Source organism: Pundamilia nyererei, unplaced genomic scaffold, assembly GCF_000239375.1.
Source record: "Pundamilia nyererei isolate P.nyererei 1_Seehausen unplaced genomic scaffold, PunNye1.0 scaffold00005, whole genome shotgun sequence".
Classification (NCBI taxonomy): Eukaryota; Metazoa; Chordata; class Actinopteri; order Cichliformes; family Cichlidae; genus Pundamilia; species Pundamilia nyererei.
In genome coordinates, this window is record NW_005187406.1 from 6,274,472 (window position 1) to 6,295,133 (window position 20,662).

At 41.1% G+C, this 20,662-nt stretch overlaps 3 protein-coding genes and 3 non-coding genes across 7 annotated transcripts in view; 4 read left to right on the top strand and 2 right to left on the bottom strand.

Moving 5' to 3' along the window:
* Positions 1-2,039: 2,039 nt before the first annotated feature.
* LOC102211818 (cerebellar degeneration-related protein 2-like) lies at positions 2,040-14,956 on the top strand. The gene is made up of 6 exons (XM_013913862.1): positions 2,040-2,828; positions 8,966-9,078; positions 10,606-10,754; positions 10,841-11,005; positions 11,110-11,317; positions 12,190-14,956. The coding sequence occupies exons 1-6, from the start codon at positions 2,750-2,752 to the stop codon at positions 12,955-12,957; spliced, it is 1,482 nt and encodes a 493-aa protein (XP_013769316.1). The 5' UTR covers positions 2,040-2,749; the 3' UTR covers positions 12,958-14,956.
* Positions 14,957-17,279: 2,323 nt separating this feature from the next.
* trnar-ucg (transfer RNA arginine (anticodon UCG)) lies at positions 17,280-17,352 on the top strand. The gene has a single exon. It is a non-coding gene; the product is annotated as a tRNA-Arg (tRNA).
* Positions 17,353-17,720: 368 nt separating this feature from the next.
* On the top strand, positions 17,721-17,792 carry trnam-cau (transfer RNA methionine (anticodon CAU)). Its single transcript has one exon. It is a non-coding gene; the product is annotated as a tRNA-Met (tRNA).
* Positions 17,793-17,898: 106 nt separating this feature from the next.
* On the bottom strand, positions 17,899-19,801 carry mrpl58 (mitochondrial ribosomal protein L58). Of its 2 annotated transcripts, none has more exons than XM_005721891.2 (6): positions 19,735-19,801; positions 18,975-18,999; positions 18,818-18,877; positions 18,630-18,712; positions 18,294-18,463; positions 17,899-18,215 (listed from the first exon to the last, which is right to left on the bottom strand). In XM_005721891.2, exons 1-6 carry the CDS (start codon positions 19,786-19,788, stop codon positions 18,131-18,133), a joined length of 477 nt encoding a protein of 158 aa, XP_005721948.1. In that variant the 5' UTR covers positions 19,789-19,801; the 3' UTR covers positions 17,899-18,130. The 2 variants fall into 2 exon arrangements, with proteins under 2 accessions (XP_005721948.1, XP_005721947.1); XM_005721890.1 differs by lacking the exon at positions 19,735-19,801 and adding an exon at positions 19,196-19,452.
* trnaq-cug (transfer RNA glutamine (anticodon CUG)) lies at positions 19,565-19,636 on the bottom strand. The gene has a single exon. It is a non-coding gene; the product is annotated as a tRNA-Gln (tRNA).
* A 204-nt stretch (positions 19,802-20,005) lies between the features above and the next one.
* The window catches only part of LOC106456387 (uncharacterized), a 2,148-nt gene continuing 1,491 nt past the window's right edge, over positions 20,006-20,662 (top strand). The window contains exon 1 of the mRNA XM_013913866.1: positions 20,006-20,064. Coding sequence (XP_013769320.1) covers positions 20,056-20,064 — 9 coding nt within the window. The 5' untranslated portion in view covers positions 20,006-20,055. The remainder of the gene's footprint in view (positions 20,065-20,662) is intronic.

Here is a 20,662-nt window from a genome sequence, read left to right on the forward strand (position 1 = left end):
AGTTTTAGTCTAAAACCAGCTTTTTCAGTTTAATAGTTTCTGTTTTTAAAAAAATTTTTTATCTCTTGGATTGCATTAACTCCAACTCCTTCCTCTTTTTCTGCTCAAACTTTTGTTATGACTTGCCTAAAGTTTTTTTGCAGTGTGTGTTAGTCGATCGATCATAACACACTAAACATTTTTTAAAGAGACTCGTGTAGAAGGCACAATAGGGCTGTGCTGCAGTTTTTAGTTGTGTGGTTTTGTGCCACACAACAGATTTTTGTGCATGTCTGGTAAAGGAAGAGAAGGCTTGTGGGTGAGAAGAAGTGTGAGATGAGTGAACATGTGAAAATGTTGTGCGACTGAATGGAAAAATAAATCATTTGGTGGGAGCAGCAGAGTTGTGATAGTCTTAATCACTTTATAAATCATGCAAAACCGGCCATGATGCCTTTTTTTGTTGTTCACCAACCGCTCAAAAAGCTTGTCCATTAACTCCATAGTCGGGCTGATAATACATATGTATGGGGGTAAATAACACACTGCTTTCAGCACACAAAACATCTATTTGAATTGCAAAACTGGTTATTTTCCCTCTGTTTTCATCCAACACAAAGCTGCTCTGAATTCGGAGCAGAGGTCTGTTTTAAATCAAAACTGTTGTGTGTAGCCAGAGTTTGGCAGCTCTTCATAAATGTGTGCAATAAAGAGATTCAACTGTGGAGGATGATGACTCCTCTGTGAAGCCTTATGTTACACATTGTCATAGTGCAACAGTCACCAAAGGGGCTAAAGGTCAAATCTAACCCTCGTGTACCCAGAAAATGTCCCATTTTAGTCACCTCAACAACAGCTCGTATAGATAGCCCAAGTATTCGTGTATGCATGAGAACTGCTTGCCCAGCTGAGTTACTTAGTCACATTCCTCAGAGGACCCTCCAGCTCACAGCAGGCTGTCACAGTGTCAGAAAGCGTGAAAATGGCTCCTCTGACTGGGAGACCAGACCCAGTCTGGCATCCATCTGTAGCTCCAGTGTCACGTCAGGGCTGTAGATGTCACTGTTATACAAATACACACGTGGGTGAGTTATGTCAGTGGATTTGAAGCGCTTGAGTGAATTGACGTCAATGAAAGCGCATGCTATACATTTGACATATCATCATTAAAAATGACCAACATGTAAATCCCAATCCTGTTTCATTAGTGTTACAGCTTTAATCAGTGAAAATGGACAAGCTCAAAGGTGCAGAGGAGTCCATATAGGTCTCTCTTACAAATGAAGGAATCTCTGTATGTCAGACCATGCATTCTTCATTTGTCTTTACAACCATTACACCTGGCCGGCAGGAGAGTCACTGTGGATACAAGAGAGTGAAGTCTCTTGGTCTGTTTGGGGCAATGTTGGTCTAGTTTTGGGGCTCCTCTTCCTGTTTCTCAGGCTCTAATGGCTAAGAAATAAATAATGTGCCATCCATTTTACCGGACATGATCATCAGGCTCTTATCACACCAAATACAAAGTTGTCCCTCCCTTGAATGGTCCTCAGTAGGTCTTAGTTGGGTAGATTCAACCTCTAATAAACAACAGTGCATGACATGCTATTCCATTATTTATTTAACCAAAGCTGTGTGTGAAAAGGTGAGCACACCTCATGATTCAATAGCTTGAAAAGCCATCTTTAGCAGTAATATAAAGGAATCGTTTTCTATATGACTTTTTCAGTCTCTGTCCTGATATACAAAACATTACAAAGTAAACGGTCTTGTGTTGCTGTTCCCCCCACAGGACTGTAAGAAAGATCCAGGATGTTGTTACGACAAGCATGAAACACCAGCTCGCCCTCTAGTGGTGCAGATAGCATGCAACATATATAGTGCAACACAGTGAGATGACTTTTAATGATATTGCCTGTGAGATGAGATGAGACACAAAATTCCTCACTTAAGTCAAAATTTCACAGTTTTACATTCTAGATGATACCCAGGCCTAACAAATAAAGAATTGAGTCCATTAGAATATCAAGACATAAGCAACAGACTTTTTTCTGTAAGTGTACACATTTATTTTTTACAATTTATTTTTTATTCCATTTCATTTTACGGCCACAGCAATGCAGAAAAACCAAGACGTACTGCTGAAATAGCACTTTTTTCATATGTTAAGACATCTCAGGGATTAAATGTGTAGTTAAACTTCTTTACACAGAAATTGGGCTGTATGTGGCCCACAATGTAAAATTCCCTTCTCCAAAACGAACAAGTAGATGTAGGGTGTAGGGTAAACGTTTTTCCTTTAATTTGTCACCCCGCAGTAGTTGCGCTTGCAGTTAATGAGCTTAAATTATGGACGGCATGTCTTGACCTGTCTTTTGACATCAATGTAGAGGGCGCACTTGAACAAAAGCTGGACGAGTGGAGATAATCGGGTGTTACGAGCGGTACGTGAAGGCGTCGTGAGCATGCTGGCGCTAACAGCGGCAAAGGAAGTGCCGTTATTCTCTGCCACGTCTGTAGGCTCCTGAAGCGGCGCAGCCTGCAGAGGCGGCAGGTCAGAGCACCGGGATGAGCCGGTGCGTGGTGGTGGGGGGGATGAGAGGGGGGCAGTGGGAGTGACCGAGGAAACGCGGAGGAGAGGAAGGAAAGAGGAAACACGTCGAGGCACAACACAGCGCTGAAAAGAGCTCCGACTTCTAGGAGCCACCGCTGTCTTCTGGAGGATCCTTTCCTGCAGGACGTCTATTGTCCGGACAGAGCCGCGGGGAAACCCATGCTAAGCTCAGGGAGAATGGAGGAATTCGTAACCGAAGAGGAAGAGCCATGGTACGACCAGCAGGACCTGGAGCAGGGTAAGACAAGTCACCATCCTATCCTGCCTGCCCGCAGCATCCCTTGTTTCTGTCAGCTTCTGGCACCGGGCGCTCAGCCGGCCTCTTCGAACAAAGACTCTGTTGTCGTGAGATACGACAGAGAAGTCATTTGGAGCCGTTTGCTTGCTCTGCTTCAGCGCAATCAATAAAAACAGCAAAGGAGTTCCCAAGGAGCGGACTGCGCTTCTTTGACAACAATGCTTTGAAAGCATGCCAAGCAGGGCCTTTGCATGGCTGGAAGTAGTCAGCATCAATGTGATGCACCCGTGTCAGGGTCCACCATATATATGGAAGTCCTAATCGAACTAAAGCGCATATTTTTAGGCACCGATGTTGCAATTCTGGGTCGATGTGTTTAAAATATTTTTCTACCTGTTTTGTATTGATTTATTAAATGCTTTGTGTCAGGGATCCCCATTCTAAAATATAGCTGAGCCATTCAATTTTTTAACCTCTGGATCACAATTATTTTTATTATATTTTGACATCAGGAATGTCCTCTATGTTGCGGTTATCAGTAGAGTTTGAGAGGAAATATCGATACAGTATAGTAAAAACAAGGAAAACCAAATATCAATATTTTATTACAGAAATTCAAATACTTTGGGACATGCACCACCACCCTGAGGTAACCCAACACTAGAAACACTTAGCTTGAGAAAATTAGCTCCTAATTTGGAGCAAGTTAATAGATGGCGACTAAATGGCTGCAGAGAGCAGGACCCGTTTGATCGCAAGGTACCTGAAACCTTTCTGCAAACAGTTGCAGTCTGACTCGGACTGACTGCAATCGTTCTCAGTGAGGTTGTCAAAGGCTGATTTCTGTCTAATTAAAAATGCAGACAGATTGCCAACATGTTGCCATCAGTCTGCATGAGTCTTAGTCAATGAGTACAACTCAGCAGGCTGCCAGCTGGTTGTATTCTGTTATATTCCTCAAGAACAGGAAGGTTACTGAGCAGAAATGTAATAGTTAGATTGCTGTTCATGTAGATGGAAACAGCTACATGATTTTTCAATGATTTACCACTGTTAATGGCTGTATTATCAGCTAGCATGCAATTGCTAACCATTAAACTACAAACTGATGCCAGACTGATAGCAGACTAACTGCATGTTATGGTGACATTTATGGCAGGTTTTGTGACAGTTTTGAGATGGTTATCTGATGTGAGATAGCTTTATCTTACTGGATTAAAAAAATGTATTGACAAAGTTTAATTTTAAGGACAAAAAAATCGAAATATTTTCATATGGCGAATAAGGGGCTATGATAATATCATATCGTGGGATGTCTAGTGATGGCCAGCTCTAGTTACCAGTGACTAGTGATGATAAAATAAGATAAAACAAAGAGATAAAAAAACATTTTTCTGTAAAATAAATAAATGAAAAAAAAAAGAATTGCAGTTTGCCAACATTATTCTGATTGAGCTAGCTTTTGTGAAGGAAAAATCTCAATAACCTTCCAGTTCAAAGCTTGCTAATTAACTCGTGTCTTTCCATTAACACCATAACCTCCGCCCAGTAACAACACAAGGGACTCGACTGTCAGTGTTGCTATATTTAAAGAACACCTAATGTCCTCATTTCCAGCTCTAAATTTTTATTTTATTCCTTGGTGAAGTCCCTGAAATTATTGTTGCTGTTTAGTTTGGCCAACTCTCCCCTGATTGGCTGCCCATTGTAAACATAAAGTCTGAACTGCTGGTGGGTGGAGCTGTGTGCCTCAGATGACCATATTAGGAATATCCTCTGTTACTGACATCATACAGTGCCAAGAGGAGAAAACACTGGTGCATTTAGCATCCAATCTGAAGCTTGTACATACACTGACTTTATTATTTGAAAAATTTGCCATGTTTAATATGAGGATTTCCTATTATAACACTGTATATATGACAAAAAATTAGTAAAGCCCGACGAGCTGAAGATACAATAAACATTTACTAAGCCTTTCAAATCGATTTCAGTGTTCATACAAATTGCAGCTGATGTTGTAGCAGATGGATCCTGTATCAGCTGGTCTACATCTGAATGACGGCAGCTTTTTATATTCCATTTCCAGGGAGCTTTTAAATGTCGGTGACTCAGGAAATTACATTTTGAATGAAGTCACACAGTCTATTTATTGATGAATGGAACATCTGCAGATATTCATGAGCCAGTTTGAAACCAGTCTGAACCTGATCATTCAGGGACTTGTATAATTATGTTTTTAGGACTTATCCACAGCTGTGAGTCTTAACATTCTCTGTACCACTTAGCTCATTTCCTGTCGTGCATAATCTCTCAATCACCTGCTCCCTGCTCATCTAATTATAATGCTAAGCTACATTTCCCCTGCCTAAGGCTAAATGGTGCTGATGCTGTGATTTTACCTGACTAGAAACACCAATGGACGCACAAACAAACACACTTACCATCATGATGTCATCGATTGATAAGCTAACTTGTTTCCTGTGCACCAAGTGTCACACATTAAGGAAACCGAGGGTTAAAACGGGTCTTTAATTGGCTTTATTTTGGGAGATGGTGAGGAAGAAAAGAGTGAAATTAGAAGAAAGACGAGGCAAATCAGAGCGACAGTGTGAGAGCGGAAAGTCAAAATGGCTGGAGCCAGAGAAACGAGCTGTGTCTCAGAGAGATCTGAGTTTGATGGAGCAGAGAGGATGTCAGTCCTCTCTGAACAGTGCTGGGCTACAAAGTGCTGACTGCCCCAGTTCATCTTCAGTCGTGTGGCATTTCTAGGTGCATCGAGTCCTTTGGATAGGCACACCACTCTCATCGTATTACCTTGTTGTCATGCAGGAATCACTGTAAGTTGATGTTCTTTGGGATGACTTTCCCCACAGAAGTGTTGGCTAAAATGTGGATAAATGAGGATTTCTTTCTGCACCAGAGACCTGCCCAGAGTGTACCCCGCTCCTTACCTGGTAGCTGGGTGGGAGAGTGGGTGAATGAAATTAGGATATTTTTCTTTTTAGTAGTTTTTAATAAGAATTGCTAAAAGAGTTTAAAACTGTGTAATAGTAGTATTTGCCTGTTTTTGCCATTACCATCTTTGACCAAGGATCACTGTCAGTTCATATGGTAACCTTCTCAGCCACAATGTAGGCCTGCCTTCAAGCCAACCCTGCTTTATCACATTTGTTTACTTTTTTAGCTGAGCTGCAAAAAAGCTTCCTCATCCTTTTAGGGTTTCTCACGTGAGCTCACATGCAGATTGCTCAAGAGCTATACTGACCATGATACAGTCATATCATGGAAAAAATGTATATTTTCAGACTGGTTGGCAGTCGTTCCTGGAGGTTGCTGGCTTGTGTGTGCATGTTTAGACGTCTTTTTCAGGACAGAACATTGCTGTGCTACTATACTTGTGAGGACCAACAGTCCCAAAATGCCTGTTCCCATGATTTTGAAGTCATTTTTGAGCCTAAAAATGTTGTTTTAGTGTCAGGTTTCTTATTAGGTTATGGTTAGGTTTAGGCTGAGGGTTAGGGATTCATTTTTGATGGTTAGGGTAAGTGGCTAAGGAAAGCATTATCTCAGCTAGATGTCCTCACTAAGATATGAAAATGAGTGTGTATGTGTCTATATTGGCGGTGAAGATAAGAGAAGTGGCTGAACCTGTTTTCATCTTATAATCCGATTTTTATGAGAGGTGCATATTTTAAAATATGATAGTTGCATCATGGGGCTGTATTTGAGCGAGTGGTGTTGGGGATGAAAATCAATGGCATTGTGAAAAAGTACAGTCAGCTTTTGAACCACTATAAAATGGCATCATTTCTCAGCATGACAAAAACTCTAGTAAAAGCATACTTGGATGGAAAAAACACACCTGAGTCTTGCCTGGACCTCAGCATTACTGAAGCGTTGTGGGATTATCTTGACAGAGATTTAATTTCCCCAACTCTTTATCCAACTGGAGAAATAAACATGATTCATATTTAAGTGACTTTCATAATGAGCAGTATATACTGGTTGAATAGATTAAATAAAGAAAAGAACAAAAAGTGCTATATGAGCAAAAATAACAACAAATGAAGGGTAACATAAAGTGAAAACAAACTGAAAGTCTGAGTGTGTGTTTGGATGTGGCAGGTGTTAAACTAGGCCTGTAACTGTACAAACTACTCATGATGTCACGTCTCAGCTTTCGACTCTTAAAGGAGGAGAAAGCAGGAAGGATGCAGACGTGTAAATGGGATGCTTCTTTGTTGCTTCTTTGTTTGGGTTTATTGTGTGTTAGCCTGAGCCTCTCCTGGCCGATGACCAAGAAACTAATAAGTGGCTCTACCAGCTGAGACTGGGGGGCTGTTTGCTTGCATACATCTGATGAGAGAGCTCTCTAAGCACTCCTGTTACATCATAACTGTTTACATCACTCAGGAGTAGAGAGCAATATCCCAGGATGTTTTTATAAATAGTTTTTATAAATTACTACTTTGCCATGTAGTATGCATCATTGCAGTCAGTATTACAGCCCGGATAAGCACTATGGTGTAGTTCTTCTCTCTGGTGAATGTTTCTTGTGCATTTTCTGTTACAAATTTAGTCTGAAACACTGGAAAAGAGGAACCAGAAGTCTTATTTTCCCACATTCCAGTGAGTCTCGTGGGTGATACGCACCTACCCAAAAATCAGCCTGTGGAAGACATCACTACGTGCTGTACTGAATGCATGGATTCGACTGCAGATGCATTCACACACTCTTAAAAATAAACTTTTATTTTTCTCTGAAGTACTGACACTCTGGCAGCTGGCTGCATGGGTTGTCTGGATAGCTTCTTCATGCATGATGTAATTGTGTCGGTGTTCCGGCCTCAGTGATGTCACCTGTGGGTCAATGTCAGGTCTGTCTGGAGCAAACAGTTGTCTATGACAGCTATTAACTTGCAAAGTTGTTGTCTTGTGCAGTGAGTTTCATCGATTGGCCCTCTTCCCCACTTCTACCCTTCCTTTGTTTTCCTCCTCATCTTTTTCTCTCCTCCCCCTCTTCCTCTGTTGTTGTGTTGATACTGAGGCTTTAGGCTGTGTAGCGCTAACTCTCCCTCCATCAGCCAAATCCCCTTCGACATCTTGTAGACACAAAGACTTTTGGGTTGTCTGGTTTTATTTGGGCTGTATTTCACATCATCAAGACAACTTCTGAAAAATGGTTGTCGACAGTATCCAGATGGAAAGATGTAATAATGTAATGTAGAATTACTGAAAATAAAAAAGCTCAAACTCGAATCAATACATTTAGAAAGTGTGTAAGAAGTAGATGATCATAAAGTATTTTGCACCAGTCATACAAATATGATGAGTATATATCCGATGTAATGGGGGAACAGCTCTGTGTACTCCTGCTTATGTGCTTGCAACTATAGGAAAATGTTGCAGTGATGCAGGTTATCAGTTGCCTGGATGTATTATGGCCTGGCATTGATCCATTTGCTAACTATTCATTACTTAAGCCAGAGGCTGGACTGATGACTTTGTTGGCTGTTTAGTCCTTCACTTTCTGAGAGGCTGCAAACCACTTTTTGCTGACTCAGAGCCAGTAATGTAGGCCATCAGTACTGCTGAGTCAGCGCACGGTTTAAGTGGATGCTGCTCATCTTAATTTGGAGTATTTTAGCAGCCGGGACGTATAAATAAAACACTAAAATGTGCTAAAGTCAGAGTAAATGGTCTCTCTAAGAAAAAGACAGCATCCCAGCGAGTGAAATCTCTATTCTCATCTTAATCTCAGATGTGTCACTCCAAATAATCAGGGTTCCAATCTGTGACCTTCATATTCAGTCAGTGGAGAGTAGGAGGCTTGGAGGGAGACGTGCTGCAGGGAGGAGCGCTGCCTCGCTGTCTTCCCTCTATAATTGAATTGGTCCAGGGCAGACTAAGGCGATGTGATGGATCATTGTAGTTATAACCTTGCTTAAAATAGAGCTGTGTGCGGCGTTAAATGTGGCAGAAGTCATCTAAATTGTGCAGCTGCATTATGTCTTCTTCTGTGAGATACCCCCACCCCACTGTTCATTTCACACCTCTCCCTTCCTGTTCTCTGCTTTCACTCATTCAATCTGCCTCCTTCTCTTTAAAAATGTTTCATCTGCTTCTTTTTCTAGATCTCCACTTGGCAGCAGAGCTGGGAAAGACTCTGTTGGAGAGGAACAAAGAGCTGGAGGACTCTCTGCAGCAAATGTACATCACCAATGAGGAGCAAGTGCAAGAGATCGAGGTGTGGACCACAGAGCAATGCAAATATTACATTAATTAATATCACAGGACTGCCAGCTCAAGGGCACTCGGTAACAGCAGTGAACAGAATTGTTACAGGAAGTGCAATTGCAAGTGAATTCTTCTGCAATACAAAAAATGTGTTATGGAGTCCCACAGGGCTCTGTACTCGGCAATAGTATTAGGCGACAATGCAGATGACACCCAGCTTTTTTCCTTATGCCACATGAGTCGGCTTAAAGACATTAACGTGCAGATAGCCTGTTGGTTTCTACTCGTGTCCGAAGGGGACACGGTGTCTTGCCAGATACCTTACTCTGGATGGCATTACCCCGGCGTCCAGTACTACTGGGTTGAACTATTTTTGTCCTTTAATTGTACATAAAAAGTATTTTTTTTAAGACAGTCGTTTTTCATATAAACAGTTATCTACATTAGGAACTTCCTGTCTCAGAGTGATGCTAAAAAACAACTTTGTGCATTTGGTACACATTGGCTAGACTATTGTAATTTCTCATTATCAGAATGTCCTAATGGATCCATTAAAAGGCTTCATTTCCAAACACAAGAGAGATCATGTTTCTCCTTCTGCATTTTCCGCAGCCTTCCGCTGTTACATTCCTCTGTGTCGAACCACCAGACAGTATGTTTGGCAGGAGGCCTTCTCTCTGTTTTGAAGGTTAATCTTAAACAGGGCTTATTTTCTTCATTTCTGTGCACATATTCCTGTTCCTAGACTCTAGTAAAGTAGCTCTGCATGACTAATAACTGAATCTAATCTAATTAAATTACCTTATACTGGACCTTGATGCAAATCCTTGGTTCGCAGTTTGTAACAAACTTTCGTTTTGGTTTTGTTTGAGCCAGCTTGTTATTTATTTGCTGCTCCTTGTACAGAGAGTATTTGAACAGCAGGTGGGTGGAGCCTTTGTGCTCACACTTCTCAGTGACAAAGAGCCAAAAGTATTTAAAACCCAGCCTTAAATGGAGCATTTTAGAACAGAATGATGTTTGAGCTTATGGTGAACAGGGCACCCATAATTTCTGTGTGCATGTACAATGAAAATAACGGGCTGTTCTATTCTATTATTCTTTCCTGACAAAGCTTATCAATGGAGCTGGATGAGGTGACCTGTGAACTGTCCCTTTGTTACACTGCTGTAGACTATTTCCTTCTGTGTAACACAATACTTTAGCACAATCCTTGAATTAAATTAAATTGGGTGGAAACACCCAACGTGCTTATTTATGCGCTTGTCTTTAGTAAGGAATTTTCTGCTAACTGGTGAAGTCCATCTGCTGAATGATATCATGCAGTATGGTGTGAAGCTGTACAGCAGGTGTTTAGTGGCTCAGGAAGTTAGGTTGCAGTGATAAATCCTACATATGTGCTGTAAAAAGTAAATGAAAGCCAAATTTAAGTGACCGTTAAAAGCTTCTAGCTTCAGAGATCTAAGAGATTGTTGGAACTTTACCTGAAGTTGTGCATTTTTATTTGCGCCAAATATGTGTATGCGTTTGTTTCCAGTACTTGTCAAAGCAGCTGGAGGTTCTTCGGGACATGAACGAGCAGCATGCCAAAGTGTACGAGCAGTTGGACGGGACTGCCAGAGAGCTGGAACGCACCAACCACACGCTGGTGATGGACAGCAAGTCCTCGCAGCAAAAGATCGAGAGGTGAACGGGACTGGGAGCTTTCCTTTTTCCATGTTTTTGGCCTTCTTTCATTCATTTATAAATCTTTGCCCTCTCTTATGCACCAGGTTAACGGGGACTATTGAGACTTTGCAGAACCAGGTGGAGTCTCTGTCAGGGCAGGTGGAGCAACTTCGCTCCATGGAGCAACTGCGGGTCAGGAGGGAGAAGAGAGAGCGACGCAAGACCATCCACTCATTCCCTTGCCTGAGGGAGCTTTGCACAGCACCCAGGTACCTGTTTTGTCTTCCATAGAATGAGAAAGAAGAGGAAACACTTAAACACTGCATGCCAGCATCAAACTGCTAAATATTGGTCTCATCTGTTATTTTGTCAGGTATGAGGATGAGTTTGTAGTGGGCAGGGCTGAAAGTTTTACTATGGAAGCCAAGCGTCAGCCATTTGAAGAAGAGAACCAGCACCTGAGGGAAGCGGTGTCGGCTCTGAGAGCTGCTGTCCGGGCCGAGAGGAGTCGCAGGGAAGGGGTGGAGAGGGAGTGCAACCTCCTGATATCGGAGTTCTCCCGGCTGCAGACACGGGTGCAGGTGGGGTGCAAAAATAATGCACTAAGCATGTTTGGCTGTTAAGATACAGGAAAACATACAAGCAGAAAAGATATCGGCAAGTTGTTTTTTGTTTTTGTTTCACCAAAGTGAAACTAACTGCTAGCAGGGACAGTGCTAATTTGTCAGAGTCCATTTGATTTCATTGGTTATGACATTTAATTATGTCTTCAATGCTGATCACCCCTAATGAAAACGACTGACTAATGGAGTGTCGTTTTGAATTATGTCCTTAATCATAATCATATTGTTCTATTCAAATGTGGTCAAAAGTGTGACCATGTGAACAGCGAGGCTTGGTGAGCTAGCTGTAGATGTTGTTGAGGTACGTCACAGATGCTGATACCACATAATTGGTGCTCATAAATAGAGTATTAATAAGATGCCACTCAGCTTTTTTTTATTTTATATTTTATTTTAAATAACCAAGTGGTAAGCATGTTTATTTTTCCTGCAAGAAAGTTGTTGTTTTGTTTTTTTTAAAAGTAGAAGTCCGTGTGTACATGCTCGCTTGAGCGGCCTCAAGTGGCCATTAGCAGAACTGCAGGTTTCTGCACTTCAGCACACTGGCTTCTTTTTTTCCAGCCACTTCAGCCTAAAGTTTCTGCATCTGTCAGACTAAATAGTCATTGATTATGGAAAGGGGTCAAATGTTCTTTAAATCTGATCTCTGTGTGCAGTTTAATAAACTACCTTGGAACTTGATCAACTGATCCAAAAATGATGATTTGCTGATTATAAATTAAAGACAATTAAGTGGAGGAGAATTTTCCTATGATGTGCTATTTATGTCTTTATATCGAGTGTGGGTAATGAATTTTATTTGAAATAAAACTAACTGGTTGTGCTCACAGGATGCTGAGAGCTGCCAGGCGAGAGTGCGGGAGCTGGAGGTGGAGCTGCAGGAGCTGCAGCAGCTGCGCCGAGCTCGAACTTTCCTCCTGAGCAGTGAGGATGATGGTGTGGCTCTTACCCAGACTGTCCTCAGTATCACCCCGGAGACCGACACCTTTTTGGAAGTGGAGGACGCGGAGACGGGAGGAGGCGTCAGGGAGGAGACAGCAGGTGGAGGAGGTGTTGGAGGTGAGGCGTTACCTGATTCCAGTCCTGTGAGGAAAAGCTGCAGCGACACGGCGCTCAATGCCATCGTGGCCCGGGATGCGTCCGGCAGAAGGAGAGGCAGCTACGCTCTGCACGCCAATAGCGTGAGGAAAAGAGGGATGTCCATCCTAAGAGAGGTGGATGAGCAGTACCACGCCCTGCTGGAGAAGTACGAGGAGCTGTTGGGGAAGTGTCGACGACACGAAGAGAGCCTGTGTCACGCCGGCGTCCAGACTTCCCGGCCCGTCTCCAGGGACCCGTCTATGAAAGACTGTGCCATGGGCCCCATCGTGGCACCTCCCCCTACTCCCACCCAATCGCCGTCCACCCCTGAAGCCATCGAGAGCATCAGCAAACAGGTGGAGGCGGTGGATAAGCGGCTGGGGCAGAACACTCCAGAGTACAAAGCCCTTTTTAAGGAGATCTTCTCTCGTATCCAGAAGACTAAGATGGACATCAAAGCTACCAAAGCTGCAAAAACTAGCAAACCTGGTAAATCTGGTAAATCTAGTAAACACTAAATTTACACCGACTGGCTCTGGAGACGGTGGCATCATTGCTTGTTCAGTGTTAGGTTGCGAAGGTGCCCGGTACGAACATTCTTACAGAGGGTGCTACTTTTAAAACCACTAAATTGAAATATGGTTCAGGTTGACTGAGGTCACGTCAGACTCTCGTGATCGAGAGTTGAAACCTTCTGATTTGCATGCGATCAATCTGCAAAAGTTGGAGAACTTAAGCATAAAAACATAAACAATATAATTTCAGCCTGGTCCAAAGTCTATTCTGGCTTCACTGCCTTACTAACTATACTTAAAACACTATTACACAGCTTGTGGGCCTGACCAGTACACCAAAAGCTAACGTTTCACAAAAACTAATAAAACTGCATATCTGAGAGAAACACGAGTACAAATCAATGTCTGTCATGTGTTGCTTTTAACATAGAGAACTAAACTAGCATTTCTGTGATTATAATAAGACAAAGATTGATTCCTCACCTCACAAGCCGAGGATGTCAAGGGTGACTGGAGGTGCTACTTTTACTAATATCTCTAGTCGCGTTAACTCTAGTGAAGCATTTTTGTCTGGACGAGATTCCTCCTTCCTGTGTGCGACCTTACTTTGGCTTAGTGGAAGTTTACGGGGCTTCGCCTTCAATAGTTTGAGATTTTGGGAGAGTGATGAAAAGATCCATACCAGTGCTGTGTTTGTATGTTATTAAGCCACCGCTCATTTAACATAAACACTAACCCGACTCTTGTCATAACAAGTTGTGGGTTTTGGGGAGCAAAAGTGTTGTGAATGAATATAATACAGAGATTACTGACTGATACTGGATTATTGTTGCTAATACTAGGTAGTAAAATGATTATCTTTATACTGGGTTATATTCTTTATCTTTCAGTCTTCTACATTACTGAGTGCACTCAAAACCTATAGCTGGCCAGTTGCCTTGCTAGCAGGTCAAAAGCAGAGATGAGCACTAGTGAAATGACAGTTACGTTGAAAGTGTTTGAAACATTGGGGTCACTTTTTTTTTTTTTTTAATTAATTATCAAGCAATACATTTCACACTGGCTTTTGTCCAGCTGACACTAACATAGCTGGTAGCTGCCAAAATCCATTTATATAAGATAAGATTAAGTAACCATTTGGACAACATTGCATATATCCACAGTTTGTATGGCATAGATCAGCATATATATAACTAGTACTTGTTTAAGATTTTATTTGAACGTAACACGGTGCAGGTACTGCAGACAGGGTTTCTAGTATGTGATAAAACATTAAAACAAAAAGGGCCAGAAGGGTCCAAAATTGAGGCTGCAAAAGCAAGTCAGTCCCCCTAAACTCTGATGGAAAAATGCCCACCTCTGGAGGAAACGTTTACAATTTGGTACTAAAACCCATTTTGGTCTGCTCTTCGGCCACAGTGGATCATCTGCCTCGATCTCTCACCCTGTCCCTAGCACCCTCTTCTGTCACACTAACCATCTGCATGTCCTCCGTCACTGCGTCCATGAATATTCTCTGTGCTCTTCCTCCTTTCCAACCTGGCAGCTCCATCTTCAGCATCCTTTGTCCACTATTACGCCTTTCTGTCTGTACAAACCTTATCAGCCTTACCTCACTTAAAACCTGAGCTTTTCCTCTAATTCACTCCCTTCCGATCCTGTCCCCTCCTGGTCACCCAAATAAAAGCTCTGTATCTTCAACTCTGCTACCTCCAGCTCCACTGCCTGTCTTTTTGTTATCAGCTTTCACTGTTACTGTTATCTTCCTGTCACAAATCTACTCACTCCACCTTCCCTGCACTCTCTTCTTCTCCTCTCGTGTGCACTCTGTTGCTTTGGATGATTTAAACTCCTCTACATTCAAAACTCCTTGCATCTTCACCGATTCACCTGTCTCCCTTTCATAAAAAATAGCATGACTTGCTGTTGATTAATTCTACTAACAGCTTGTGCACCTCCTTTGTTGATTGAAGTGCTAGTATTATTAATACTATATATCTAACAAGACAGCAACAGCCAAAATGCTAAAGTCGAGGTTCATAAGGAATATCTGTTCCCAACCAGCTGTTTGCAACAGTGCTTAAAAAGTACGTGCAGGAAAATGAAAGACCTGGCAACCCTGGCTGCAGGCAGTACTGAGAGCTTCTTCAGAGCCCATCGCTACCATTTCCAAATTACCCCAGTAATATTTTCTACCTATGTTCTGTTTAAAGTTTGCATATTGGCACAAATCTGACAACAAAAATGCTAATACCGACTGATCTGTGATAGGCCCAGTAAATGCTACAAAGCTTCTGACTTAGAGATGAGTTGCAAAAGGAGAATCTCTGCAGATAGCTGTTTTCATTGTTTCCTGGGCATTATGAGCTTTCATACAGAATACAGTAAATGTAAAGCATGAGGATTTCTGGTTGCTGGGGTGACAACTGAATGAAGACGGCATGAAGGTTTGTGAGGAAGTAGATTTTATATAGTTAGTCATTCACACTTAATAGCTGACGTGTAACCGGTATAAGGCTTCAAACCAGGGCTTTTTCTAACACCTAGCAGTCTTACCAAACTATAAAGCTAACCTGCAACATATTGCACCTTTTTCACAATATACAATAACTATGCCTTTTTTCTTGGTAACCTCCTATATGTAAACCTTTGTTATAATGAATGTTATTACGGTTATATATTTTATACACAGCTCTTCAGCGTCGTGGAGGACAAATGGACACAGCTAACACCGGAGGGATCGTAAACTAGTGTTTAAGGCTCATGTGTGTTTTTAGGAAGAGAAAAAACCCCACTGTGGATAATGGATTTTGTGTGCAACCCAGAAAACAGTTAGTGAACAAACTGTGGTGCGTTTGAGGTCGGCGCTCGTGTCATTTCGAATGATCCAAGCGCAATGAGAGAACACGTGTTAGCAATGCCAAACCAGAGCCTGTTATTATTCTACCAGGTTCATGGAGTTTCTGTACTGTAATGACTTACCTATTGCACTTAAAATGTCTGACGCCTCATCTTTTCATATTTAGGATAGGTAACATTAAAACTGTACCTGTATTTTGATTTTTTTTTTGTGTGAATTTTTAATTTTTTCTTTTTTCTTTCTTTTTTTAATTTTCAGTGCCGATATGTGAATGTTGATAACATGCTGTCAGAATAAATTTATTTAATTTGCTTTACTTTTATTATCCAGTTGAAACTTGTGCATTATTACTTCATAAGACATTTGCATTAATGTTTAGTCTAATCTGGTATTAGTTCCTATTATTACTGAACTAAGACTTACTTTACCCTGTTAATAAAGCATTTATATAATGCATTCAGTCTCTTTGTATTTGTTGTATAATTAAACTGAGTAAGTAACACTTCCTGACTCTAGAAATAGTTTATGCATGTGCGGATCAGACCCTAAGGTCTCCTCTCACACAAACCTCTCTCCCTGACCCGGTGAGATAATGTCATGTCAGTCACACAAATTAGTTGATCTCCATTCCTTTTTTGGTGGCTGCAAGCTGTTGGTTATGACGGAAATAATAAGACTATGGAAGTGGCCACAAGAAAGGAAGAGTTTGGTCATCCAGGAAGCGTTCAGAAGCATAGAAATAAAGTATCGATCCTGTCGCGCTTGTATTGATCCACACCATTGATATTTGGACTTATAGGCCCAACTCTATTGTCTACTGATCGTTACACCAAGTGAGGTGTTTCAGTCATACAAAACTGGAAGGAGACCCTGGGGAAGCTGGAGAAATTCTATCACAATACTGAGTTGGGAACACTCCAGCACACCATAGGATGAGTTGGAGGTGATGGCTGGTAAGAGGAAGGCTAGGTTATCCCCTGTCCAGAGAATTGACTGCATAAACCAGATGTGGGCAGGGATGTTAAACTCATTTTGCATTGTGGGCCATATACAAGTCAGATATATAAAGTGTAGGTATTTGTTTAAAAATATAGGGAGCTAAAGTAAAAGGTTGTCAGAAAAATAACTACTTAAGTAAAGTACAGGTATCTGAAAAGTTAACGAAGAAAGTAAACCGTAACAAAGCATTTGTACTTTGTTGCTTCCCACCTCTGTGCCACTTTTTAAAGTGACTTTAGCTGATGTGTTATTGGAGTAGTAAAAAACCACAAGACTTCAGCACATTTTGTGAGTACAGGGAAAGTTTTCTCATCAACAGCTACTGATAAAACGCTGCTGTTCTATAAGGTATAACATCATTTGTGTTGTAATAGAGGTTGAAATAGTGGTAGAAAATAAAGTACCGACGTCGTATAGTTATATATTTAGGTATTTGGATATACTTGGGTTCCTCGTCTATCAATCTGACCGCGTGGCCTAATGGATAAGGCGTCTGACTTCGGATCAGAAGATTGAGGGTTCGAGTCCCTTCGTGGTCGACTTTTGCTTACGTCGCAGCCGCCAAATTCGCTTTCGATTCAGTTGCTCTTAGGCAGCTAACCTTCCACCAAACGACAGCAGTTTTTTGGAATGTTTGTGTCCTTGAGTCAATGTTAAAATTAAAAGCCAAACGAAATGAAGATGTTGTGTATGTGAAACGGAACTCCTACTGAAGCTAATAATGATTGATGGTATCCGTCCAAGCGAACGCTAACGTTATGGTTAACTTACTAGCGAAAACGATTACTCTTTAAGATTAAGACACTAATGTTACAAAAACTAGCAATCTTATCAGTCAGATCTGGCAACAACAAACACGTACAACAGTGAGTTAAATACAGAAATAATCACTCACTTCACCATCGGCAGCAGAGTGGCGCAGCGGAAGCGTGCTGGGCCCATAACCCAGAGGTCGATGGATCGAAACCATCCTCTGCTAAGCCTTCTTTTTTTTTTTTTTTTTTCATGAAAGAAAAACCCTTGGCTCTTCTCTCGTCAACAAAGTGCTGTTTATTACTACTATAAGCGTAATTTTATAAGTGTCATTAAACCTAGTGTGTTAAAGTAGCATTCTTAGTTAAAAGTAGTCTTCACTTAAAACATTGTTGGTGTTTATTATGAAACGCTTTCAGTGTTTATTTTACAAACAACAACAAAAACAACAACAAAAACCCAATATGTACATCAACCACTTAATAAATAATATAAGTATAAAATCACAAGATTGATTATTATAGCCACTAAATCGCAGGAGGGAGAAGTATAACAGTCATCCACTTAGTCAAAATCCACACGTCTGTTCTGCTTGGTAGCTGAATGAATCTTCTTCTTTCTGAGGCGCTCCTTGTTCCTCTTTTCCAACCTGCACAACACATTTCAGGTCAAATTTAGCCATTTTTAAAGTAGATCAACAACCAAATAACGCCACTCTAAGCAGTACCTTGCTGCCCTGAGAGCGATGTCTTCAGCTGTTGGCTCATGGGGCTTCTCACTGGCTTCTGCTATGATAGCAGAGATCTTCTGTATGCAGTCAGAAAGGTTTCTCTGCTGACTCCTACTCAGCTCTGAGGTCACCAGCAGTTCCCCCGCCTTAGTGATTCGGGTTTTGTTCTGCACAGCAACATCAAAGTGAGGGGTGAAAATTAAAAAGTTAAAAAAATAATCTGCAAAGAGAATAACTGTATTTTCTGTTAACTGTGATGCAAGAGTAGAAATGAATGAAATTGACATCAACAAGTCAGACATATTTCTTAACTCACAGTATGTGAAAACAAACCTTTTCAAGGATTTTTTTCCGAACATCTTCTGGGATCCATTCTGCTGTTTGCACATGGAATCGGACTTCTGCTTTTGTGCTGACTGTGGATTGAAAATGGTAGACCATCTTATTAACATGCACTATGTTATGCACTAATTATGCACCAGAAAGCATTTATTTTTCATTTAAAATTAAACTGTGGTAACCTTTGTTGACATGCTGACCCCCAGGACCGCTGCTTCTGCTGTAAGATACCGTCAAACGTTCTAATACATAACACAAGACCATATGGATTAATACACCGTATAAATGACATGACATTTATATGTGATTCCTCTTGAAAATATGTTTGTTTGTCCTTACCTACTGGAATGTGAACTTGGGTTTCCTGAAAAAAGTCAAAATAAAACCTGTTTCTCGATGGCAACAACTTAAACTACTCAAACTAAACACACCCTACGTTCAATACATCCAATAAGTTTTATTCGGAAACAGTAGGTAAACTAGTCATTTTTTAAGGGACTTTTCAGAGGCATTCTTCCTACAACAGAAAGACAGAAACTGTTCGCGTTTATTTTACTGACCTGTGTGCCGGCCGCCTCTCGGGTCCCGTAACTAACACTCGACTGAAAAGTGTTGTTAGTGTGCCTCAGTACAACATTCCGTAATGTTACATGCTGCCTAATCACGTTTATTCCTACACAACGACAAAACACATAGGAACGTCGCGCAATGGAGGCCGCCATGTTGGAGTGACGTCTTCACGACGGTCGAAAGAACGTCGTGTAGCTGTTGCTGCGTCTCGTGACGGTAGCACATGTATGTGTGCTGGTGTATTCCACACCAAACGTCGGGGTTTGTTAGTAGTATTAAAGCTGTGTGTGTGCTAGTGAGATACATGTTAATTTACATTTGGTCCACATGTTTGCAAGCAGAAACATTAAGAAAAAGTTAGGTTCCACCGAGATTTGAACTCGGATCGCTGGATTCAGAGTCCAGAGTGCTAACCATTACACCATGGAACCACACGTGCGAGTGTCAATTTTTTATGTATTTAACCACGAGAAAGAAAGGTCACGCTACTACCATTGACACATAAATTATTAATACAATGTTAACTCACATGATGCAGAGGCCTGAGTTTGTTTAATGGCTCCACTAGCTGGCATATTACCATGTCACCTGTTGCGACGAAGAAATCCTGTTTTTCCCGCTTTAGTCTGAACTAGGTTCTGACATTAGGGTTCCGAGGTATCTGGAAGGCGACCCTGACCTTTTAAATGACGCAAAAAACGGATCTCACTTTCTCACTGACCTTCGTTGTGGAAAGTACTCGGAGGAGACGGCTAGCTGGAAAAAGTGCAGATTGTGCAAAACTGACAGAAGGAGAAATTTACCTTTTGGACAAAGTGCTGAATTGCTCAGATTAAACAGCGGCTCTAAAATGAACAAGGTAAAAGATACACACTTTGATTTATCGCACACATTTGAACCAAAACATAGGGCCACTCATATTTGTCTTTCGATAAAATCCTTTATAAGTGATTATGAGATAAGGAGGGAACTTTTTGGGATATTTAGTATGTTTCCTCTGCTGCCTGTAAACTTAAACTTAAATTAATTGTATCTCTAGGTTATTTGTTTAAACGGAATATGAACAACCCATGGTAATGTCAGGGTTGCTAGTTAGCAAACAACTACAGGCATCTTGTTTGTATTAATGGCATTACCATCAAACGGTGACTACATTTACATTTAAAATGATACCTAAAAATGAAGAAGAACAAATGAGGGATTTTGTTTCTCTTCATTTTAAATAATTATTCAAATGTGGTCTTTACACGATCTTTTTGCGTATTTCTGTTATGATCTGTTGTTAAATCTGGTAATATTGCAACTTCTGTTAACATCTGTTGTCTGTATCAATGCAAGACTCATCAAATCACCAATCTGTTTGAGTAAAATGCACTTTTAACTCATTTCAAACAATAGAAACAGTAGAAGATTTGCAAAAAAATAAACAAATGCCCCCATAGCAACGAAAGCTTTAT